This window comes from Lepidochelys kempii, chromosome 22, assembly GCF_965140285.1.
Source record: "Lepidochelys kempii isolate rLepKem1 chromosome 22, rLepKem1.hap1, whole genome shotgun sequence".
NCBI lineage: Eukaryota > Metazoa > Chordata > Testudines > Cheloniidae > Lepidochelys > Lepidochelys kempii.
The window spans coordinates 22,970,640-22,988,819 of NC_136401.1; the positions used below are offsets into that span (position 1 = coordinate 22,970,640).

Consider the following 18,180-nt stretch of genomic DNA (forward strand, 5'->3'; position numbering starts at 1 on the left):
AAAGTGCCAGCAGCTGCTTATGCCATATCTACGCGAATGCTCCTACAAAAGGAGCTATATCCATAGCAGTGCAACTGGTAGAGATTCCCAAAGTCTAGTGAAGTTAAGCTGTGTTCTAAAGGTCATTGTTACAGTGATAGGTAACAGACTAGACTTCAGCTGTGTGTGTCCGTTTTATGGAGGAGCAGGAGCTACTCCATAGTTAAGGCTGCAGTACAGTTTCTGTTCAGAGAAGATTAATTCTAGAAAAAGGATTTTGTAGCTTACTGCTTATGTTATTTTAATCATAAAAATTCTGTACAATCATTAGATGTCTTTCATATGGGTTGTGAAAATTAAATATCATCTCTGTTTCACAGTGGGGAAACAGAGGCACATGACAGTTGAAATGATCTGCCCAAGGCGATACAGCAAATCACTGAGTGTTGAGAAAGGACTGGAAAGTCCTGGCTCCTGTGGTAATAATATTTAGTCCTGAGGTTTTCTCCTCTGTCTGTAGGAACTTCAGTTAGCTAACAGATTTAGAGGATTGTTGTCCTGTTAAGTATTTTCTTTTCTTATTCATCCAAGTTCAAGGAATAAAATTTGTTGCTACCTGGAAGCATGTAAAGTTATATTTCCTCTACAGGCTGTATGTTGCTTGGTTACCCATATCTCTGTACAAATGGGATAATAAAGATAGGGTAACCAGTCTCCTTATTGATTTTCCTGCACAAGTTGCATAGGAAGGTTTATAGTTATTTATATATAAATATGAAGAGAGTCATGAGACAACATAAGAGATTTTACAAAATGCTAATAAAAAACTCTAAGCTATAGTATTAATGATCTTCCTTAAAATAAGTTAACTTAATTACAATTAACATTAAATTCATTCAAATAACTTTATTTCTAGCAACTTTTTTTTTTTTAATTAAACTTTTGTAGATGACTCCAGGCAAGTGAAGAAAACAAACTGCACCCATGATCCCCAATAATTCACAGATGCCCAGCATCTCATATGACAGGTTCTAATGAGGAAGTCCAGAACTACTCTTGATTCATGTAACAGCTATATTTACTGGCTTGAATAGTCCCTGAAGTAACAATAGCTAGTTATCTTATTCTTTGAGTATAAGAAACATCATATAAAAAAATGCAAACTATAGTTACATAAATGAGATGCTGAGCATTTGTTTCCTACCTTCATCAACTTGATCAGTGGTAGTAGCCAGTTCAAGTTCCTGAGCCATATTCCAATTCTCAAGGCCACTTTTTAAATGAAGGTTTTCCCAAGCCTTTTTGTTTTTGAAGTTTAAATACATTTTTCATTAAGGGAACAAATAAAATCAACAGCTTTTAAAAAATAAAGAGCACATGACTACAGACAAAGGAAAGCTGTTATCCCGAATTCTCTCCATCATTCATCATCATCATTTTGATCCTTTTTATATGGGAAAGTAGCTAGTAAGGCAGCGATTGACTCCCCTCTCATTGGCACCTTTAAATACCAATTAGCAGGCTTGTTAAAGTTACTTTGAAAAATGACTGCTTACAGCAGGGATTCCCATTTTTTCCAAGGCTGAGAACCCCTCAGATTAGACATGTTCCCTTTTTTGCTGATCTAGAAATTATAAAGATATGTGAAAGGAATTAATAGAGAAAGATAGCATTGTATTGTTGACTATAGTGTCTCACCCAGAGATTTCAAAGAGTTACAGAAGTATCAAATTAATTAAGCCTCCACATTTATTAATATATGTAAACCTCTACTTGGCAGATGTAAGTAACTATGTAGCAAATATACAAGCTCTCTAGCCCAGATCCTCAAAGGTATTTAGGTGCCTAATTTCCAGAAATTAGGCCTTTGAGAATCGGGTCCAGGAAACTACTTACCTACGTCACAGACTGGTTGTGAGACTTGTCTACATATAAGCCACTACAACTGCACCGCCTCAGTGAAGATGCTGCCTACGTGGGTAGGAGGGGTTCTCCTGTTGGTGAAGATAAACCATCTCCCTGAGAAGCAGTAGCTTGGTTGACAGAACTCCCCCCATCAACTTTGTGCTATCTACACTGGGGGGCTAGGTTGCTATAACTGCATTGCTCAGGTGTGTGGATTTTTCACAGCGCTGAGCAACCTATTATACCAGCCTAATTTCCTAGTGTAGACCAGGCCTTAGGTCCCAAGCCTGCAAGTACTTAAGTATGTAAGTAACTTTACACAGATGAGTAGTCACTCTCCATAAATTAACTGAGACTACTCACATGTAAATTTACTCAACTACTTCAGTGTGTGCAGGATCAAGACCTTATTTATTTAAATCAATAACATTATTTTATACAAAGCAGCACCCATAGAGAATATTACAGTGTGAGTGCCCTAGCCAGGAGGCTAGAGTCATTCTCCTGCCTTTTCTCTCTCTGGCTCAATGAATATTTAATACAAAGTGGAACAGCTTCAACAGGAGAAAATTAGAGGTCCCCCTTCCCCAGTACTCAAAAGCCTTGTGGTTAGGACGCTCACCTGGAATGGGAAAAGACCTAGGTTTAAGTCCTTGCTCAGCCCAGAGAATCAAACTTGGGTCTCTCCTATCCAGGTGAGTAGCTTACCCATTGGGTATAAATAGTACACCACCACCATTACCTTTTCTTCTGGGGTTTTGTGAATGGAAGTCCACTTGTGAATCTAGCCCTTTGTTCCAAATGTCATTTCCTTTGCTTTTATTTAAAAAAAAAAAGGGGGGGGGGAATACCCCGAAATTAAACGTATTGTTAGACCTGAAATAATTTTTTTTCCCCCAACTTCTTGATCCACTGAAAATTCCAGCTAGTTTTTACTGGAAAAACTGTGCTTTTGTTGGTATAGCCATGTCAGCCACCTCTTCATTGTCCCTCCCCCGCATCCCAAAATAAGCTATACCAGAAAAAGCATCTTCACTAGCGGCTTTTCTTGGCACAACTATGTCAACTGTAGACCACACCTCATCACACCCTTAACCAACACAGCTATGTTGGCAAAAGTTTGTAGTATAGACTTGTCCCTTGTGTAGACATTGGTATACCAGCAAAAAAGTGCTTTTGCCAGTACAGCTTAGGTAAGGTCTACACGACAAACTTTTCCTGACAAAGTGATATCAGTTAGCGGTGTGATTTTTTTACTGATATATCTATGCCAATATAAACCCTAGAGAAGATGCACTTTTATCAGAAAACAATGCTTTTGCCAGTGTCAGAACAGCTATACTGGGTCAGACCAATGGTCCATGTAGACCAGTATCCTGTCAATGCCAGGTGCTTCAGAGGGAATGAACAGAACAGGCAATCATCAAGTAATCCGTCCTCCGTCATCCACTCCCAGCTTCTTGCACTCAGAGGCCAGGGACATGCAGAGCATGGGGTTGCATCCCTGACTATCCTGGCTAATAGCCATTGATGGACCTATCCTCCAAAGTTATCTGGTTCGTTTTTGAACCCTGGTATAGCTTATATTGATTGGGAAACTGGTATAAGCTGTGTGTAAACTAGGAGGGTTTGCTGGTATAACGAACTGTACTGATGTAACTATACTGGCAATCCTTTCATAGTGTAGACAAGGCCTTAATTTGCTCACCTAATTAATGTAAGTTATACCAGCAAAAGCACTTTTCTGGTGGTATAACCTGCATCTACCCTAGGAGGATTTGGCCAGTGTAGCTATACGAGCAAAACTTTTCTGCTGTAGACTCGGCCTATGTCCAATTTTTAAAACTGACTTTCAGGTCAATGGGACTTAGGCTCCTATGTGCCTATGTCACTTATGCATGTTTGAAAATTTTACTTAAGATCTCAGGAATGCTGTCTTATATTGATTTCCTGACTAAGGCCACGATCCTGCAGGTTACACCATGCAGAGCCCCAATGACTTCAACAGGGCTCTGTGTGGGTACCAGTGTCCTTTCATGCAGGATAATTTCCAGGATCTGGGCCTGAAATATAAACCACTTTGCTTTACAAAGGGTAGGAAAACACTACAAACAAGAGCAATGAATACAATAGTGCTGCACAGTCAAACCACACTGAGAAAAATAAGCTATAGAGAAGCAAGTCATTTAAAATGGAAAATATTTTTTTCTTTGTGTTTTCTAGTAAACTAATAAAGCGTGTGCAAGTGCTGAGAGCACATTTGGTGGAAATGAATAAATAAAATAATGCTTTGCCCCTCTGTAGTGCCTTCTGTCCAAGAGTTTCAAAAATGCCTGCATGAGAAAGTGGCACTGGTTTAACTAAAGGTGTGATTTGTGGACCAGTTTAGTTAAACTACTGCAAAAGGCTACGTGGATTCATTTTACCAGACGTATTTCGGGTTAGCTTCAGTCAACTAGACTAGGTTTGAACTAATCCAAAATACGCCACTCTTATACGAGGTTAGGAGGGTCCACCTCAGGCTTTGGACTGATGTGAGTAAATCAGTTTAAATCTATGCAGCCGACTTCTGTGTGCAGATGAGGCTTTAGTCACATCACTGAATGACAGGTTTCAGAGGAACAGCCGTGTTAGTCTGTATTCGCAAAAAGAAAAGGAGGACTTGTGGCACCTTAGAGACTAACCAATTTATTTGAGCATGAGCTTTCGTGAGCTACAGCTCACTTCATCAGATGAATGAATTCACTGAATGAAGCCTCCCAACCTCCATGAGCGGTAGGGGAACAGCATTATCCATTCTACAGTGCAGTGCAGAAAGAAGTGATCTGACCAAGGCCACAAGCAGAGGAGGGAGAAGATCTCAGGAATCAACTTACCAAGAGATGTGGTGGATCAAGGCTGATGTCTCTTTAAAAATATGTTCTAGTTCAAGCACAATTTGTATAGGCTGGAGGCGGGAATTCCTGGGTGAAATTCCATGTGAGCTCAGCCTCCATTAACTGACCAGAGACTCCCTGACTCTATGAGTGGTAACCTGTGGGATTTCCCTCACACACTCCCATCCTGGCACCCAGCCTGGAAGCCGGCCTCACGCTCCAAGCCTCAGCGCAGCCCCTGAGGCGGGAAGGTCGACGCCCGGCCGGGCCGTGGGCCTGCGTAAGGAGTCGGTGTGGACTGGCGTCCGGTGGCGCAGTGTGGGCGGGAACCAGACGATGGGGTGGGTGGGCGCGCGTGCTCGCTGCTCCCTCCTCTACGATCGCTACGCACAGAGTCGTCGGTCGAGGCAGGCGCCTTAAGATGGCGGCGGTCGCCGGGCCGGGCTCCTAGCTCAGCCATGGGGGTATTTTACTGTCCCCTTTGCCACCTCACCGCCTTTGTGGGTCGGCGCCACCTCTACAGCGCTAGCCACCAGCGACGGCTCCGGGAGGCGCTCGGCCGCCTGCAGGCCAAGGTGAGAGCCGGGAGCCACCGCACTCCCGCTGCCTCTCCAGTAGCTGGGCAGGGAGCTGCTGCCCGCGCTTGGGGGCTGCCTGCTGGGATACAAGGGAGCTTGGGGTGTGGAGCCGCGCCGTCGAGCGGGAGGGGGCGGGGAGCCAGGACGCCTGGGTTCTGTCCCCAGCTCACAGTTTGACCTGGAGTGCGGCACGTCTCTTCCCTGTGTCTCTGCTTCCCCATCCGGAAATATGAGGCTCAAACATTGCGGATCTGTCAGGCACGCTAAATGTGAAATAATAGAGGTGCTTGGGCTTCACACAACTTCTCTTTGGTGGCAACTAAGTCAGCATTTCCCAGAGCATGGACTGTGGGCCTCCAGGGGTGGGAGACGCGCCACAAGGGTGTAACCAGACACTGCCATTCTCCCTTAGCCCACCTTTCTGAGGGTTTTTTTTAAAGTAAGTTTCTAACTTTTTTGATTGTGAAGAAAAGATCCAAAATGTGAAGTGAGTGTAAATGATGCAGAGATGTCCAACAGAGTTTGGCCACCCAAACCACTAATTCTGAGGTGTGACCAGCCCTCTTCATTTCAGTGGCTACTTATGCCAATGTCAGTCAAAGGCTAAAGCTATGCCACTGGCAGTTGAACCACAAAACTTTTGTCTTTGAGGTGTTAAGAAAACACTCCTCTCGAAGGACAAAGTTTTGTCAACGACAAGCGCCAGTGTGAACAGCACTTTGTCGGCAGGAAAACCGACAAACAGCAGCTATACTCTGCGACTTTTAGCGGCATGGCTGTAGCGACACAGCCAGGTTGTGAAAAACTGTGTGGTGTAGACAGAGCCTTAGACTTCATTGCGGGGGAAAAAGTGTGTTTTTATGTTGAGATAGCTATGTTGATATAAAAGTCTGTTAGAGTCATCAGTAGTTTTTACCTGGATGTAGCTAGTTGATGTAAATCCCACATGGCGGATATAAGGTTGACATTGATGTAAAATCTACTTGGGCCTTGTCACCACTTGTTTACATAGAGATAAGTATCTCACCTTAGCTATCGCCATGTAAACAACATCTTTTTCTGCCGTGAAGACAAAGCCTAAACATCAACATTAACTATTTTACTACTCATGAAAGCATGTGGGAAAGGAGAGGACAATTAATATTACAAAAATCTGCACTGGTGTTTATTAAAGTGTATGGGGGAAGGGGAGATGAGAGTTCAGAGGACTAGCTGGGTGGAGGAGCATGAGACAAAGATGTATACATTAAAAGGCATAGCCCTTTTCAAGCAGACGATGGGAGTGTAAGGGCCATGATTCGTTCAATTTTTGTAAAGAGGCTCCGCTTTCAAAAATTTGGTAAACACCAGCTAATTCACTTCTCTTCCCTCCTTCAATCAGGTGCAGTTGGCTCGGAAGATGATTAAAAATGCAGTGGTCGTGAAGTATGACGCAGGGGAGCATGAACAACTCTTCTGGTGTCTCTGCTGCAAGCAGGAGGTGAAAAGGCACCTGAGCCATGGGAGCCTGACAGTGCTGCATGGGGGACTTCTGCAGCACATGGCCAGGTATGGTGTCCACAGCCCTGTCTGCATCCCGGGGGATGTTACATGGTTTAATAATACTTTGTATGTGCATAGCTCCTTAACTCTGAGGCACAGAGATGAAGTGACATGCTTCAAACCATATAGTGAATCAGTGGCGGAGCTGAGACTAAAACCAAGGAGTTAGTAACTAGATTCCTGCTGTAACCAATTTGATATGCTTGTGTAGGACAAGAAGTTAACATAATTCCAGTTCTGCTGAAGTTTCTGACAGCCCTTAGTCTTTATTCCTCCCTTGCCACTGACTTGCTATGTGATTTTGGGCAAGTCACTTCCCTTCTGTTTACCTCCATGATCTTATGTGGAGGTTGTGAGAACTAATTGTAAAGTGTTTGATGCAAGTTGCTTAACATGTGCAGCTTTCTTAATTTGTCCACTCCAGAAGTGAATAAGTAAAGAAAACACATCCAAGATGGTCTTCAGTTTATATTTCTAAAATGTGCTCAACCTTATTTACATACAGAATCTATATTAAGTGTCTCCTAGGGAGCACATGATGACAATTCAGATATGGAAGTGTTGATCTTAAAGAAAACCCACTGCTTAAAATCCAATTACCTTAACAACATTAAACTAGTAACTTAAATGACTCCTAACTCTTCCAGTATAGTTATCCACAAATAATATTTTAATGGTAGGTCTGTATAATATTGTACTTCTAAAAAAAACTTACTGAAATGAGATGCAAGCTTTGTATAGCTGTAGTGAGATAACACTTTGCTGTTCCATAAATCTTTCCTTATTAAAGTGTGTTTGCTCAGAGACAGCTTTCATTAGCTTTTGTGTGGACTTATTTGTGAGATATAGGAAGAAGAAATGCTCAACACTCTAGAACTACAGTGATGACCATGATACAACTATCCAGGGAAACAGACGTGCTCTCTGCTTCTTTCAAGGCTTCTGTGATTCAGCCAAAATTCTACATCGGAGAAGGGCATGAACCAAACACCAGATTTTAGTGGTGTGTGGCACCCAAACACGCCTGTTGAATGCAAAATTTTTATTCTATACTTTGCTTTTTCATGTTGCTTTAATGAGCAATGAAAACCAATACCTGTAGTAAGAAGAAAAGGAGTACTTGTGGCACCTTAGAGACTAACCAATTTATTAGAGCATAAGCTTTCGTGAGCTTATGCTCTAATAAATTGGTTAGTCTCTAAGGTGCCACAAGTACTCCTTTTCTTTTTGCGAATACAGACTAACACGGCTGTTACTCTAATACCTGTAGTGTTACAGCATATCTTACCTTCTTCCAATATCCGTTTCTCTTGGTATCCCTACCTCTCTATTTTTTGTCACATAACCATGGGCAACCCAGGAAGCTGCTCTATCAGTGTAAGTTAATAAATATATCTGTTTGAGATAAGCTGTTAAAGAGACATCTATGCCAGTTATTAATCATGTGCTCTCTACTTAATTAAGATTGGGAGTTCAGGCTTTAAGTGATTTAATCAAACTTGGTTTTATTCTTTTTTCTTTTTTTCTTTTAAAGCCTGGAGCATAAAAAAGAAGCCAACAAGTTCTGGTGGGAGAACAAAGCAGAAGCCAAATTAAAGCAGCAGTTTCTGATTTCCTCTGAGGAGTATGAACGGTATGTAGGCACCTTGTCTGTTTCTTTGCTTAGGGGTATAGGATTTGCTACATTAGATCCAACTGTTGATTCAAAAGTCTTTGGAACAGAGATGTTTTAGTGTGTGTATTTGTGGTGTATAAATAAATAGCCGAGACTCCTGCTTTGAGCAGCAACCAGTATCTGATACCATCATCCCCTGCACCTGGCTAGTTACATTGTGCTAGAGATGATTTTCTGACTTGCCCCAAGTGATCACCTCACTTTGTCGAGCATAAGATTAGCTCACCTTCTATTAGCATCATTATTAAAAAAAAAAGCTGAGTCATAATATTATCCAGCCATGTGTTTCATCTAGTCATATATACATTGCAAAATGTTATCATTCATCATAGCTTATCTTCCACGGGCTTTACAACCAGTAACTAATTAATCCTTGCAGGGTCCCTGCAAATGTAAGCCACCTTATCCCTGTCTTACAAATAGGGAAACTAAGGCACAGAGATTCAATGTCAGAGGTTGAGGTAGAAATTCAGGTGTTCCCAGCAGTTCAGCTGTCAGTCTAACTCAGGCCACAAAAGTGACTGATCTCTCAAATACTCTTTCAGGTTCAAATCATCACTTGTCAAAGCTCTGGATGCTTTTGAAGAAAAAGAGGATGAGGTCATTAAAGAGGTGAACAGAGATGTCCTAGGTGTGCTGTGCCTGACTTACCTGTTTGCTTTGCCTTTTGTCCTCATTCTGTTTTTTGCTTTGTTCGATTCCAGATGGCATCCCATATCCGAGAAGTGGAGCAGAGCAGACAGGAAATGGTACATGCTGTCTTAGAGGTTTGTTTTCCCAGGATGCACCTGAGCAGTATCCAGCAAATGATTGTTTCCACAAGCCCTCTGAGTTCTTATAAATGGCTATTTTCTGCATTGATTCTTAAGTTGAAAGTACATACAATTTATTTCTAATAACTTGTTCTCTCACTGACCAGTCGGGAGATTCTGATGTGACAATTGATAGGACTGCTGCTCTGTGGTTGCAAATCTCTGGCTTCATTCAGGTGTGGTTATCCGTCTCACAAATAGTGCAGTGCTTATGTTTGAGTGATCGTGGTGACTGAAATCTTCTTATCCTTGCTAGTCCTTCTAGGATAGGGTTGGATGTGGGTGACAGAGAAGGAATCTGGAATAAAATGTACTATTATACCAGCACTGGGGGAAAACTAGACACTTAAATACTCTTGTTTATAAGATACTAGTATGTATGTTACCTTCATGCATTGCATTCTCTAAAGAAGCACCTGGAACCAGATATATCCTCTTGCTGGGAATTCAGTCTTTCACTTACAGGGGATGGAATCTGTTTGGCCTTTTTGACTATACTCAAACAGACTAGGTAAAGTTATTGGCCCTTTTATCTTTTTAAAAAGGGCAAAAATTGTCTGACTCCATAGAAAGGGCATTGTGATGTTGTAGATTCACTCAATGACTCCAGTTCAAATTGCTCCATTTACAGATAAAAAAGATTGCACTTTATAACTGTAGGTGCTGCAAGCACCCTGGGATCCTCAAGTAAGTCTGGCTCCGTCGTCCTCAGCAATAAATATTCTGCAATTTGAACCTAGCTTACAGTTCTGTTGGTGATTCACAAGCCATTGAAAAGAGCTCCCTCTATTTGTTTTCTCTTGCTAGCACTGCAGAGCCAGGGCAAACCAAAAAAAAAAGTTAGTATCTACGCTGAAAATTCCTTGCCTCCAGATCACAAACATTGAATGTATGATTGCAATATGAGGTGTTTCATAAAACAGGAAGGGCCTTACTGTTGAATACCAGAAAAAATGTTTATTTTTCCTGAATCAAACTCAGCCTCAAACCGAGACAGAATTTTGTGATGAATCCTCTGCCTTCAGTACACCTGGAGGGCATAAAAGGTAAGAAATCTGCCTTTTATATCATCGTGTGTGTCTCTTCTGCTTAGGAGTTTTGAATTTGGTGAAATGCTGAGTAGCATTTATCGAGAGTTACTAACACTGTTTCCCTGGTCAGTATAGTTAGGACATTGATGACTATTGCTATCACTGTACCATTTCTCTGAGTTAACACAGTTCTCAAGAGCAGCAGCAGGCACCTTCAGCCGTCTGCAAACCCCTAGTGGGCAAATTAATCTTTCCTTCAGTATCCTAGAACAAACAATTAATTTTACCCTTTCTGAAAAGGTGGATAATGTCCTGCCTCCAAAACGGTGTTTTCAGGACTAAACTTTGCAAAGAACTAGACTGTCGGAGTGGTTTATAAATGCTAATTATTGTTTGCTGCTGAATTTCCTCTCCTCGTCCCCATTAAAAATCTCCAAACTTGAACACACTGAAGTATTTATGCCTCACCTGTTTCCCAGAAAATGTATTTAACAATTTCATGGTGTAGGTTGAAAAACATTTGCTGTTGTCTGGATACCAAATGCCTCCTGTCAGAGGGTATTTTGGCTCCTGTGTTCTAGTGACTTCACCATCATCACGGAAGAGCACCTTGATCCAAGTGTGATTCAGATAACACCTGATTTAGATTGGATGGAAGAAAACCATGCTCTGACTTTTATTGGCCACCAGGTAAGGTTGGAGAGGGGCTTACAGAGTCACTTTCCTTTTTTCATGAGTACTGGTATTTCAGATCATAGCGAATGGAATTCATACTTTTAGCATTTGGTAAGAAACAGAATTATGGTTTGTAGGCTTCCCGAGTGGCATAGCTACTGCGAAAGCAACCCAATGGATTTCAGCAACTGAGTGGGTGAAACTCTTCGCCCTGAAACATGGAACTTCTGTTTCACTAACTGAATGTTTCCTAAAAGAAATGCACTGAAAATGAAAGATCCCTAGTACACGCTATCTATTAGATGGTGATAGAGAAAAAGACACTTATTCTTTGTTTATCTGTATTTCAAAGTTTCATTAGGGGAGGGAATTTCAAATGGAATGCATAATCCCATGAGCTGCTTATTTTCATGATCAGGTTCCCCTTGTCTATTTGTCCATACTTGAAGATCTATGCAATCCAATAGTTTATTAATTGATACTGTTTTTTAGTGTCTCTCTCCTGTGATAGTACAAAGTTACAATAAAAGTTGCTTTTTTTTAAATCCTCCAATTCTAATTGGGATTTTCTTAATTTTTTGAAAACAGGAATCTGAAGGGAAGGGAAATATTCACACAGGTACATGTTTAATTGTTGCCAGGGTTTTTCACTTTTACGACCTTATCAAATGTTTCTGGGCTGAATCCAACAGAAGACTGCAAAGTAACTTAAAAACATAAAATTGTGGCAGGAGTCTGAGAACTGTTAACTGACTTTAGGTATTAGAATTGGGTGGAGCAAAATCAGGCTTGTAATGGAAACTCCTTTGAAACTGTAACTGTATGGTTGCAAAGTATGAACTGTCATGGTTCTTAGCTGTCAAAATTGAGATGCTTAGTCCTTTATTTTTTCCACAAAGGAGGAAGCAAACAGTATAGTACTTCCAGGAGAAAGCCATTTCACCACTGATTTGTTAGGGAAACTCTGTATGCAGAAATTTGGGGGTACTTCTCCTATCCTCTCCCCCTAGGTCTGTATTTAGGGTTATTTCAGTAGCCCAGCACCTTCCCTATTACCTTCTAGGTGCCAAACCTCCTTGGCTGATGCAGGATGAAGAGGAATTTGGAAGTAAACACCAGATTGGACCTTCATATGAGGAATTTCTCAAAGAACGTGAGTGGCTTTGGATATTACTACTTGAATATATTGAGGTGAGGTCTAGTTTTATTTAAAAAGAAAATCACTATACATAGAATGGTCTGCTATGAAGTCTGACAAATATGCGTATAAGACTAAGTGGTGCAGGGTAGATGAGATACATTAAACTCTGCTTGGAGGCTAGGTAATGATGATTTTCTGATAATCCTGGAGATGAATTCCAGTTAGACTCTAGTTAGGGGAAAGAGGAAAAAAAAATAAAAAAATCCTCTTCAGAAAGAGACCAGTATTCTCCCAACCACTTTTTCTGTAAGTTTACCTAAAATGTTTGATAGAACCTCTTCACTCTCTCTGAACTAATGATTCTTAGAGGAGAAGCAGAAGCTGAAAAAACTTCCAACAGATCGTGTTGGTGCCAACTTTGATCACACCTCTGAGACAGGTGAAGGCTGGCTTCCCTCCTTTGGGCGGGTCTGGAATCATGGCAGAAGGTGGCAATCCAGGTAAGCATATACATATGATGGGCTGACATTAAATTCAAGAGGTGAGGTTCCTTGTACATATACACTGTTGGCAATTTGTAGGAAAGGAATTTCTCAAATGATCAACAGAAGTAGTAACATGTATTGCTGAAAGTAGTAAGAGGAGTTAATGCTCCATGTGTGAAGCCTTGGAGCTGTCAAATTCTAGTGCTGAAATATCTCACATGCCACCTTTTAAACAGTCATGTCTCTACTGCAGAAATACTGAGTACAAAACTAAGTACAGATTTAGATTTGTGAACGCTACTGAATTACAGGGGGTGCTGTTTGCCATAGCTACCTGAAGAGTAGAAACATCCTTATGAAATATTTAGACTGTGATAACACTCCCCCCTGAAAGTGCACATAAGTATTGCTGATTATAGTATGTTTCCTAGCATGCTGCATTCTCCAAGCTGACTTTTTCATGGATTTTTTTTTTTTTAAGACATCAGTTCAAAGCTGAATCAGGTAAAGAAAAAGGAAGGAAGACCCGAAAAAGACCAAAATCTGAGGTTCAATGAAAAAGCACGCACCACCTCGTATTTAGTATACAAAGTGTATAATGTTGTTAATGCTGTTATAGTTACTGTATATCCAGCTATATAGAAGACATGAACTCAAACTAATTATGCTTAAATGGGACTTCACTGTACTGCCCTACAGTGTAGATGAAAAGGAGGCCAAGGCATCTTTGGCCAGAGCTATCACATAATATCATCAAGATGCTTGAGTTTTTTTTACTCCATCTCGCCCCCTTAAGAAGACACAAAGTTAATTGAACAATTTTATTGTATACATAAGAAATATTGCAGAGGTGACTGGAAAACCTGCAAAGCAAAAAATACTGAGTTAGTCAATCAGTTGTGTGGAACTCATTGTCTAATAAAGTTTGTCCTACTGCAACATTTCTAATGTGCAAAAAGTCCTCCACTCCTGCCTCTTTTTATGAAGAGAGTTTAGATGGTTGGTTGCTATTGACTACAGAGCAAGTTCCAGAAGCCTTAATAAAAAGGCAACCAGGGGCCTAAGGCAAGCATGGAGTGAGCCTGGCAGAAATGATCTACCCTATCTTGTGTCAGATATCCGTTACTATTTAATAGCACAACCTCTATTTCCTTCTTCCACTCATGGGCAGGCAATAATTCAGTTTTAGTGCTTCCAGCACTATATGGCTGTTTGTTTTTACTCTGTTCAGAAGTAGATTCCTATCAGGGATTTCACAAGGCCCTGGAGAAGTCCACCATGAGGAATTCACATTAGGATTTTGGCTAGCAGTTCTATTAACCACATGTACATCAGAGGGGAAGGGATACCAGCAACTCTAGAATTTAAATAGCACCTCACTTTTTTAAGCATCCTCCCCACCAGCAGGTGCATCTCCCCCCTTCGTGTTTCTGGTGTAAATCACTTGGGCTCGGTGCTTGGACACAAGTTTGATCAAACCTACAAAGGAAGCAGGAAACATTTATGAAAAAAATGTGCAGAATCTTTAAACAGTGTTAACATAACCTGGGGAGGCCCACACTTCTGAAGGCTAACAGCTCTACATTTCAGAGTAGCAGCCATGTTAGTCTGTATTCGCCAAAAGAAAAGGAGGACTTGTGGCACCTTAGAGACTAATTTATTTGAGCATAAGCTTTCGTGAGCTACAGCTCACTTCATCAGCTGCATCTACATTGAGAGCTTCAGACAGAGGGCTAATAACCTGTTGTTTCAAGACAGCATATTAAGAACAGTTCCACTGTGCCTTCTACAGTGGGAACACAAATGAATTCCTCTTGAAGCAACCAGAGTCAAAGGTCCTGTCTAGAACACAGTAGTCCTAACACTAAATGTTTTGTAGGATAGCAGGACTTCAGTATGATCCAGGAACAGTTATCATTGCAAAACATTCTGTTGTCAGCAATGTTGCCTCTAAATTTTTTCCATTCATGTGCACCAAATTATTAAGGTAATGTGCACCACCAGTAGACACAAACCTAGATATAATATATATATATATTTTTAAAAGGTACCATAGCGATGATTACTTCAAGCCTAGACAACTCACTACTTAAAGAATTAAATTTAAGAGAAAGAAAAAATAATGAAATGCAGAGACCAGTCAAAAAATTCAAATAATAGCACGTTGAAAGAATTAAATTAGAGAATTATGTGCATTGCAGGAAGTATCACAACGGAAGTATGTGTCGGGAGGTGAGAGTGAGACACACAGGTTGCCCCTTTAAGCAGATCAGCACAGCAGCAGCCACCAGCAAGCTCCCTCCATCCCACTCCTGAGTCCCGTCACATCCCCCCACTCTGCTCTGCAGAAACGGGATACAGGGGCAGAAGGATAGGGATAGGATGGACAGACACCCTGATATCAGTGTTCCCTCCTCCCTCAGCTCTGCATAGCAAGCAGGAGGCTCTGGGGAGGAGCTCCACAGTAGATGGCAAGAAGGGCACCTGACATGCATAGCACTTTATAGCAGGCTGGGCAGCCGGTGCAGCTTAGAGGGAACTGAGGTTGTCAGCAGACCTGGTTACATAGTTTTCTCCTAACACTATTTTCTACACTAGGTAGGATCTTTACTGTTCACAACCAGATACTATGGATGTCACGCATCAATTTTTTGCATTATATTTAAAAATATTATGAACACAAGTAACTTGTGTAGGAACAGATTATATCAATTCTGATATGGTCTTACAGAGATAGATATTTTACTTGGCATTTTAATGTATTAGACCAGGGGTCCTCAACATGGTGCCCGCGGGCACAATGGCACCCACCAGGGCAGTTGTGTGTGCCCGCAGGACACACCACCACCAAAATGCCGCTGAGGAGCATTGCCGTTTCTCAGCAGCAAGGCTTCTTTCTGCTGCTGCCTGCCACAGTCTGTTGGGAATACGAATGTGCTATTCCCACAGAAAGGTTGGGGACCACTGTATTAGACTGATACAAAAAGAAAGGTGATTTGAGATATTTAAAAACTTAAAATGCTCATTATTGAACTTTGTATACAAGCTACCTGCAAATAGATTTGTATCAAAAATCAATCACCAACAAGTAAGGGAGATAAAATAATAAATCTGGTTTGAGGTCTCCCAATCCACAGTTCAGTGTGTTTTTACCTTTGCTGAGCAGTTCTTGGAGGGCAGCCCTTGCTAAAGATCCTCGAATCTTCAACCTTTCGGAGACTACAGCTGGCGTGATGAGCTTGTAGTTGGGCACTTCTTTGCACAGTTTATCATAAGTAGCCTTATCAAACAAAACAAGGTTGTTCAGCTTGTCTCTTACTTTCCCTTTGGACCACTTCTGCAAGAATAAAAAGAAGGGGAACATCACCACCAAAGCAGCAACACAAATACCCCAATGAAAGCTTTGCCGTAATTTCAAGAACTGCGTCATCGGGTCACATAGCATTTCCTCCATGACCACCTAATGCAAGCTTGTTGCTCAGATGAGCACCAATTATAGAGAGACGACACCTATTCACTATGTTATCAGCACTGACGCATTAACACCACACTCTAACATGCACAAGGGGCCTTTTCTACACTACCGCAAAATGAAAATTTCAGAGCAGACAGCAACCAGGCATTTTTACCACTATTATTCAATCATGGGATGTTAAGCCACTTGACAGTCTGCTCAGTGCTATCAGTGCTGCACCAGTAAATCATCCCCACAAGTGGCAAAGTGTAACTTGAAAATGACATTTGCTTCTTTAGTCCTTTATAGATCACAAAGTTCCCACCCCACCAGCTCAATTTTCACATTTAAAAATTCAGGATTTAGCTACGGTGTAACAATATGGGACATCCCAAAATTAGTAAGATTAGGATTCAGAGTAACAGCCATGTTAGTCTGTATTCGCAAAAAGAAAAGGAGTACTTGTGGCACCTTAGAGACTAACCCTAACCAATTAGTCTGTAGCTCACGAAAGCTTATGCTCAAATAAATTGGTTAGTCTCTAAGGTGCCACAAGTACTCCTTTTCTTTTTAAGATTAGGATGTTATACTTACCAAGGAAGTGAAACTTCCTTCAGTGTTGAAAAGTCTTTTAGATCACCATTATACTAGAGGGGCAGGGGCTGCAATTTGCCCCCTTGCAACTCAAAAGTATAAAGGTTTGAAGAGATAATCCTAATTTCAATAGTCACATGGCATTCCCTCTTAAATAATTATATCAAGTTAAACTCTAAAGGACCATAGGGTTTATAATAACCTGCTAACATTTTAATCAGCTTATTTTCATGATCTACATGGGATCTAAGACATACAGTTGCCAATTAGCAATTAATATAATTTTTTTTGAAAGCACTTCAAGCCTTAAAAAACATTTAAAGAGCTCTATGACACAGGGAAACATCCCATTTTACAAATAAAATATTAAAACAGAATAACTTGCCCAAGGGAGTTAGTGACAAGAGTTTGGAAGCCTCACTCCCAGTCACCAAGGAGTTAGTCTGTAGTCACAACTACTGTTGAATATCAAATGCAGAAACCCTCCTATATAGTTCCTAAATGCAATTTACCAGTATGATTAAAGAAAATAGAGATTATTATAGAACAATACAATATCTCACCGTGTGACCTTAAGCACAGTTTAGGGCTCAGCTACACAGAAAAACTGACCACATAGCTACTGCTCTCTGTCCCCTAGCTCCCCAAAAAGAAAAGGAGGACTTGTGGCACCTTACAGACTAACAAATTTATTTGAGCATAAGCTTTCGTGAGCTACAAAGGAGATGATACGGACTCATCTTACAGAGGGCATGCAGAGAATAATTAGTGACAAAACTGCTCTGTCAGACCCTACTGCCGAGCACACACACCTGAGCCCAATGGACCCACGCACCACAGTGCAGACTCCTACCTTTTTTTTGGCTTTACCCCCAGATTTGTTCACTGGGTCCTTGTCTTTCTTAGCGGACTTCCCCGCATCCTTTTTCTTCTTATCATCCTTGGGGGGCTGTAGGAAAAAAAAGAGCCCGGAGGAGCGGGGGGAGAAGAGAAAAGAAAAATGAAAGCAGGCGCCCGCCCTGGGACAATCCGCCTCCACCCGACACCGCCAGGCGCAGACCCGTCGAGTGCGCGGGAAAAAGCGTCCACAGCAGAGCCCCCTCCCCAGCTTCCACGCAGCACAAGGGGGGTCGGGCCACGCGGCCCAAACATGAGCCTTCCCCACCCGGGCGCCTCCCAACGGGGGGAGAGTCCAGGGCTAGGCCTCCTCGAGGGAGCCGGCACCCACTTGCTCCAGCTGCCTCACAGAGAACCCTGTCCACGGCCAAGCCGAGGGGCTAGGCCCTGGGGCCGGCTCACCATGGCGGCGCCTGCTCCTGCTGCTTCAAGATGTCGGATGAGAAAGGAAAGAGTCTGCTCAAGGAGCCTGGGAAACCCCGTGCTTTCACTGCACTTCCAGAGCATGCAGCAACACCGCTTCTGGGTCAAAGAGA

The 18,180-nt window shown here is 41.7% G+C and overlaps 3 protein-coding genes across 9 annotated transcripts in view; 1 reads left to right on the forward strand and 2 right to left on the reverse strand.

Annotated features, from left to right (window-relative positions):
• Positions 1-5,393, reverse strand: part of LOC140901585 (uncharacterized) — a 26,975-nt gene extending 21,582 nt beyond the window's left edge. For 3 of the 7 annotated variants that reach the window (XR_012155897.2, XR_013634891.1, XM_078849865.1), the window contains exons 1-3: positions 4,761-5,393; positions 1,876-1,973; positions 1,184-1,277 (exon numbers count right to left, since the gene is read on the reverse strand). Coding sequence is in view for 2 of the 7 variants with exons in the window: in XM_078849865.1 (XP_078705991.1) it covers positions 1,184-1,232 (49 nt within the window). In the remaining 5 variants the exon portion in view is untranslated. Of the gene's footprint in view, positions 1-1,183; positions 1,278-1,875; positions 1,974-2,626; positions 2,701-4,760 lie in introns of all 7 variants that reach the window. The other 4 variants (XR_013634892.1, XM_073320680.2, XR_013634893.1 and 1 more) reach the window with 4 other exon arrangements.
• On the forward strand, positions 5,086-15,996 carry CENATAC (centrosomal AT-AC splicing factor). The gene is made up of 11 exons (XM_073320677.2): positions 5,086-5,335; positions 6,720-6,886; positions 8,415-8,513; positions 9,101-9,167; positions 9,260-9,322; positions 10,349-10,413; positions 10,980-11,088; positions 11,662-11,692; positions 12,137-12,226; positions 12,582-12,714; positions 13,181-15,996. The coding sequence occupies exons 1-11, from the start codon at positions 5,219-5,221 to the stop codon at positions 13,254-13,256; spliced, it is 1,017 nt and encodes a 338-aa protein (XP_073176778.1). The 5' UTR covers positions 5,086-5,218; the 3' UTR covers positions 13,257-15,996.
• On the reverse strand, positions 13,507-18,166 carry RPS25 (ribosomal protein S25). Its single transcript, XM_073320681.2, has 5 exons — positions 18,047-18,166; positions 17,601-17,696; positions 15,853-16,036; positions 14,080-14,178; positions 13,507-13,562 (listed from the first exon to the last, which is right to left on the reverse strand). The coding sequence occupies exons 1-4, from the start codon at positions 18,149-18,151 to the stop codon at positions 14,084-14,086; spliced, it is 480 nt and encodes a 159-aa protein (XP_073176782.2). The 5' UTR covers positions 18,152-18,166; the 3' UTR covers positions 13,507-13,562; positions 14,080-14,083.
• Positions 18,167-18,180: the final 14 nt, after the last annotated feature.

What these genes read in the sequence shown, in the direction of transcription:
- CENATAC (XM_073320677.2), top strand. Translation starts at nt 5,219, where the DNA reads ATGGGGGTATTTTACTGTCCCCTTTGCCACCTCACCGCCTTTGTGGGT. An exon ending in AGGATGAGGTCATTAAAGAG is followed by an intron (nt 9,168 to 9,259) that starts GTGAACAGAGAT and finishes GTTCGATTCCAG; the next exon opens with ATGGCATCCCATATCCGAGA. An exon ending in GAAGGGAAATATTCACACAG is followed by an intron (nt 11,693 to 12,136) that starts GTACATGTTTAA and finishes ATTACCTTCTAG; the next exon opens with GTGCCAAACCTCCTTGGCTG.
- RPS25 (XM_073320681.2), bottom strand. Translation starts at nt 18,151, where the DNA reads ATGCTCTGGAAGTGCAGTGAAAGCACGGGGTTTCCCAGGCTCCTTGAG. An exon ending in CAGGAGCAGGCGCCGCCATG is followed by an intron (nt 17,697 to 18,046) that starts GTGAGCCGGCCC and finishes TTTTTCCTACAG; the next exon opens with CCCCCCAAGGATGATAAGAA. An exon ending in GGGGTAAAGCCAAAAAAAAG is followed by an intron (nt 16,037 to 17,600) that starts GTAGGAGTCTGC and finishes TTATTCTTGCAG; the next exon opens with AAGTGGTCCAAAGGGAAAGT.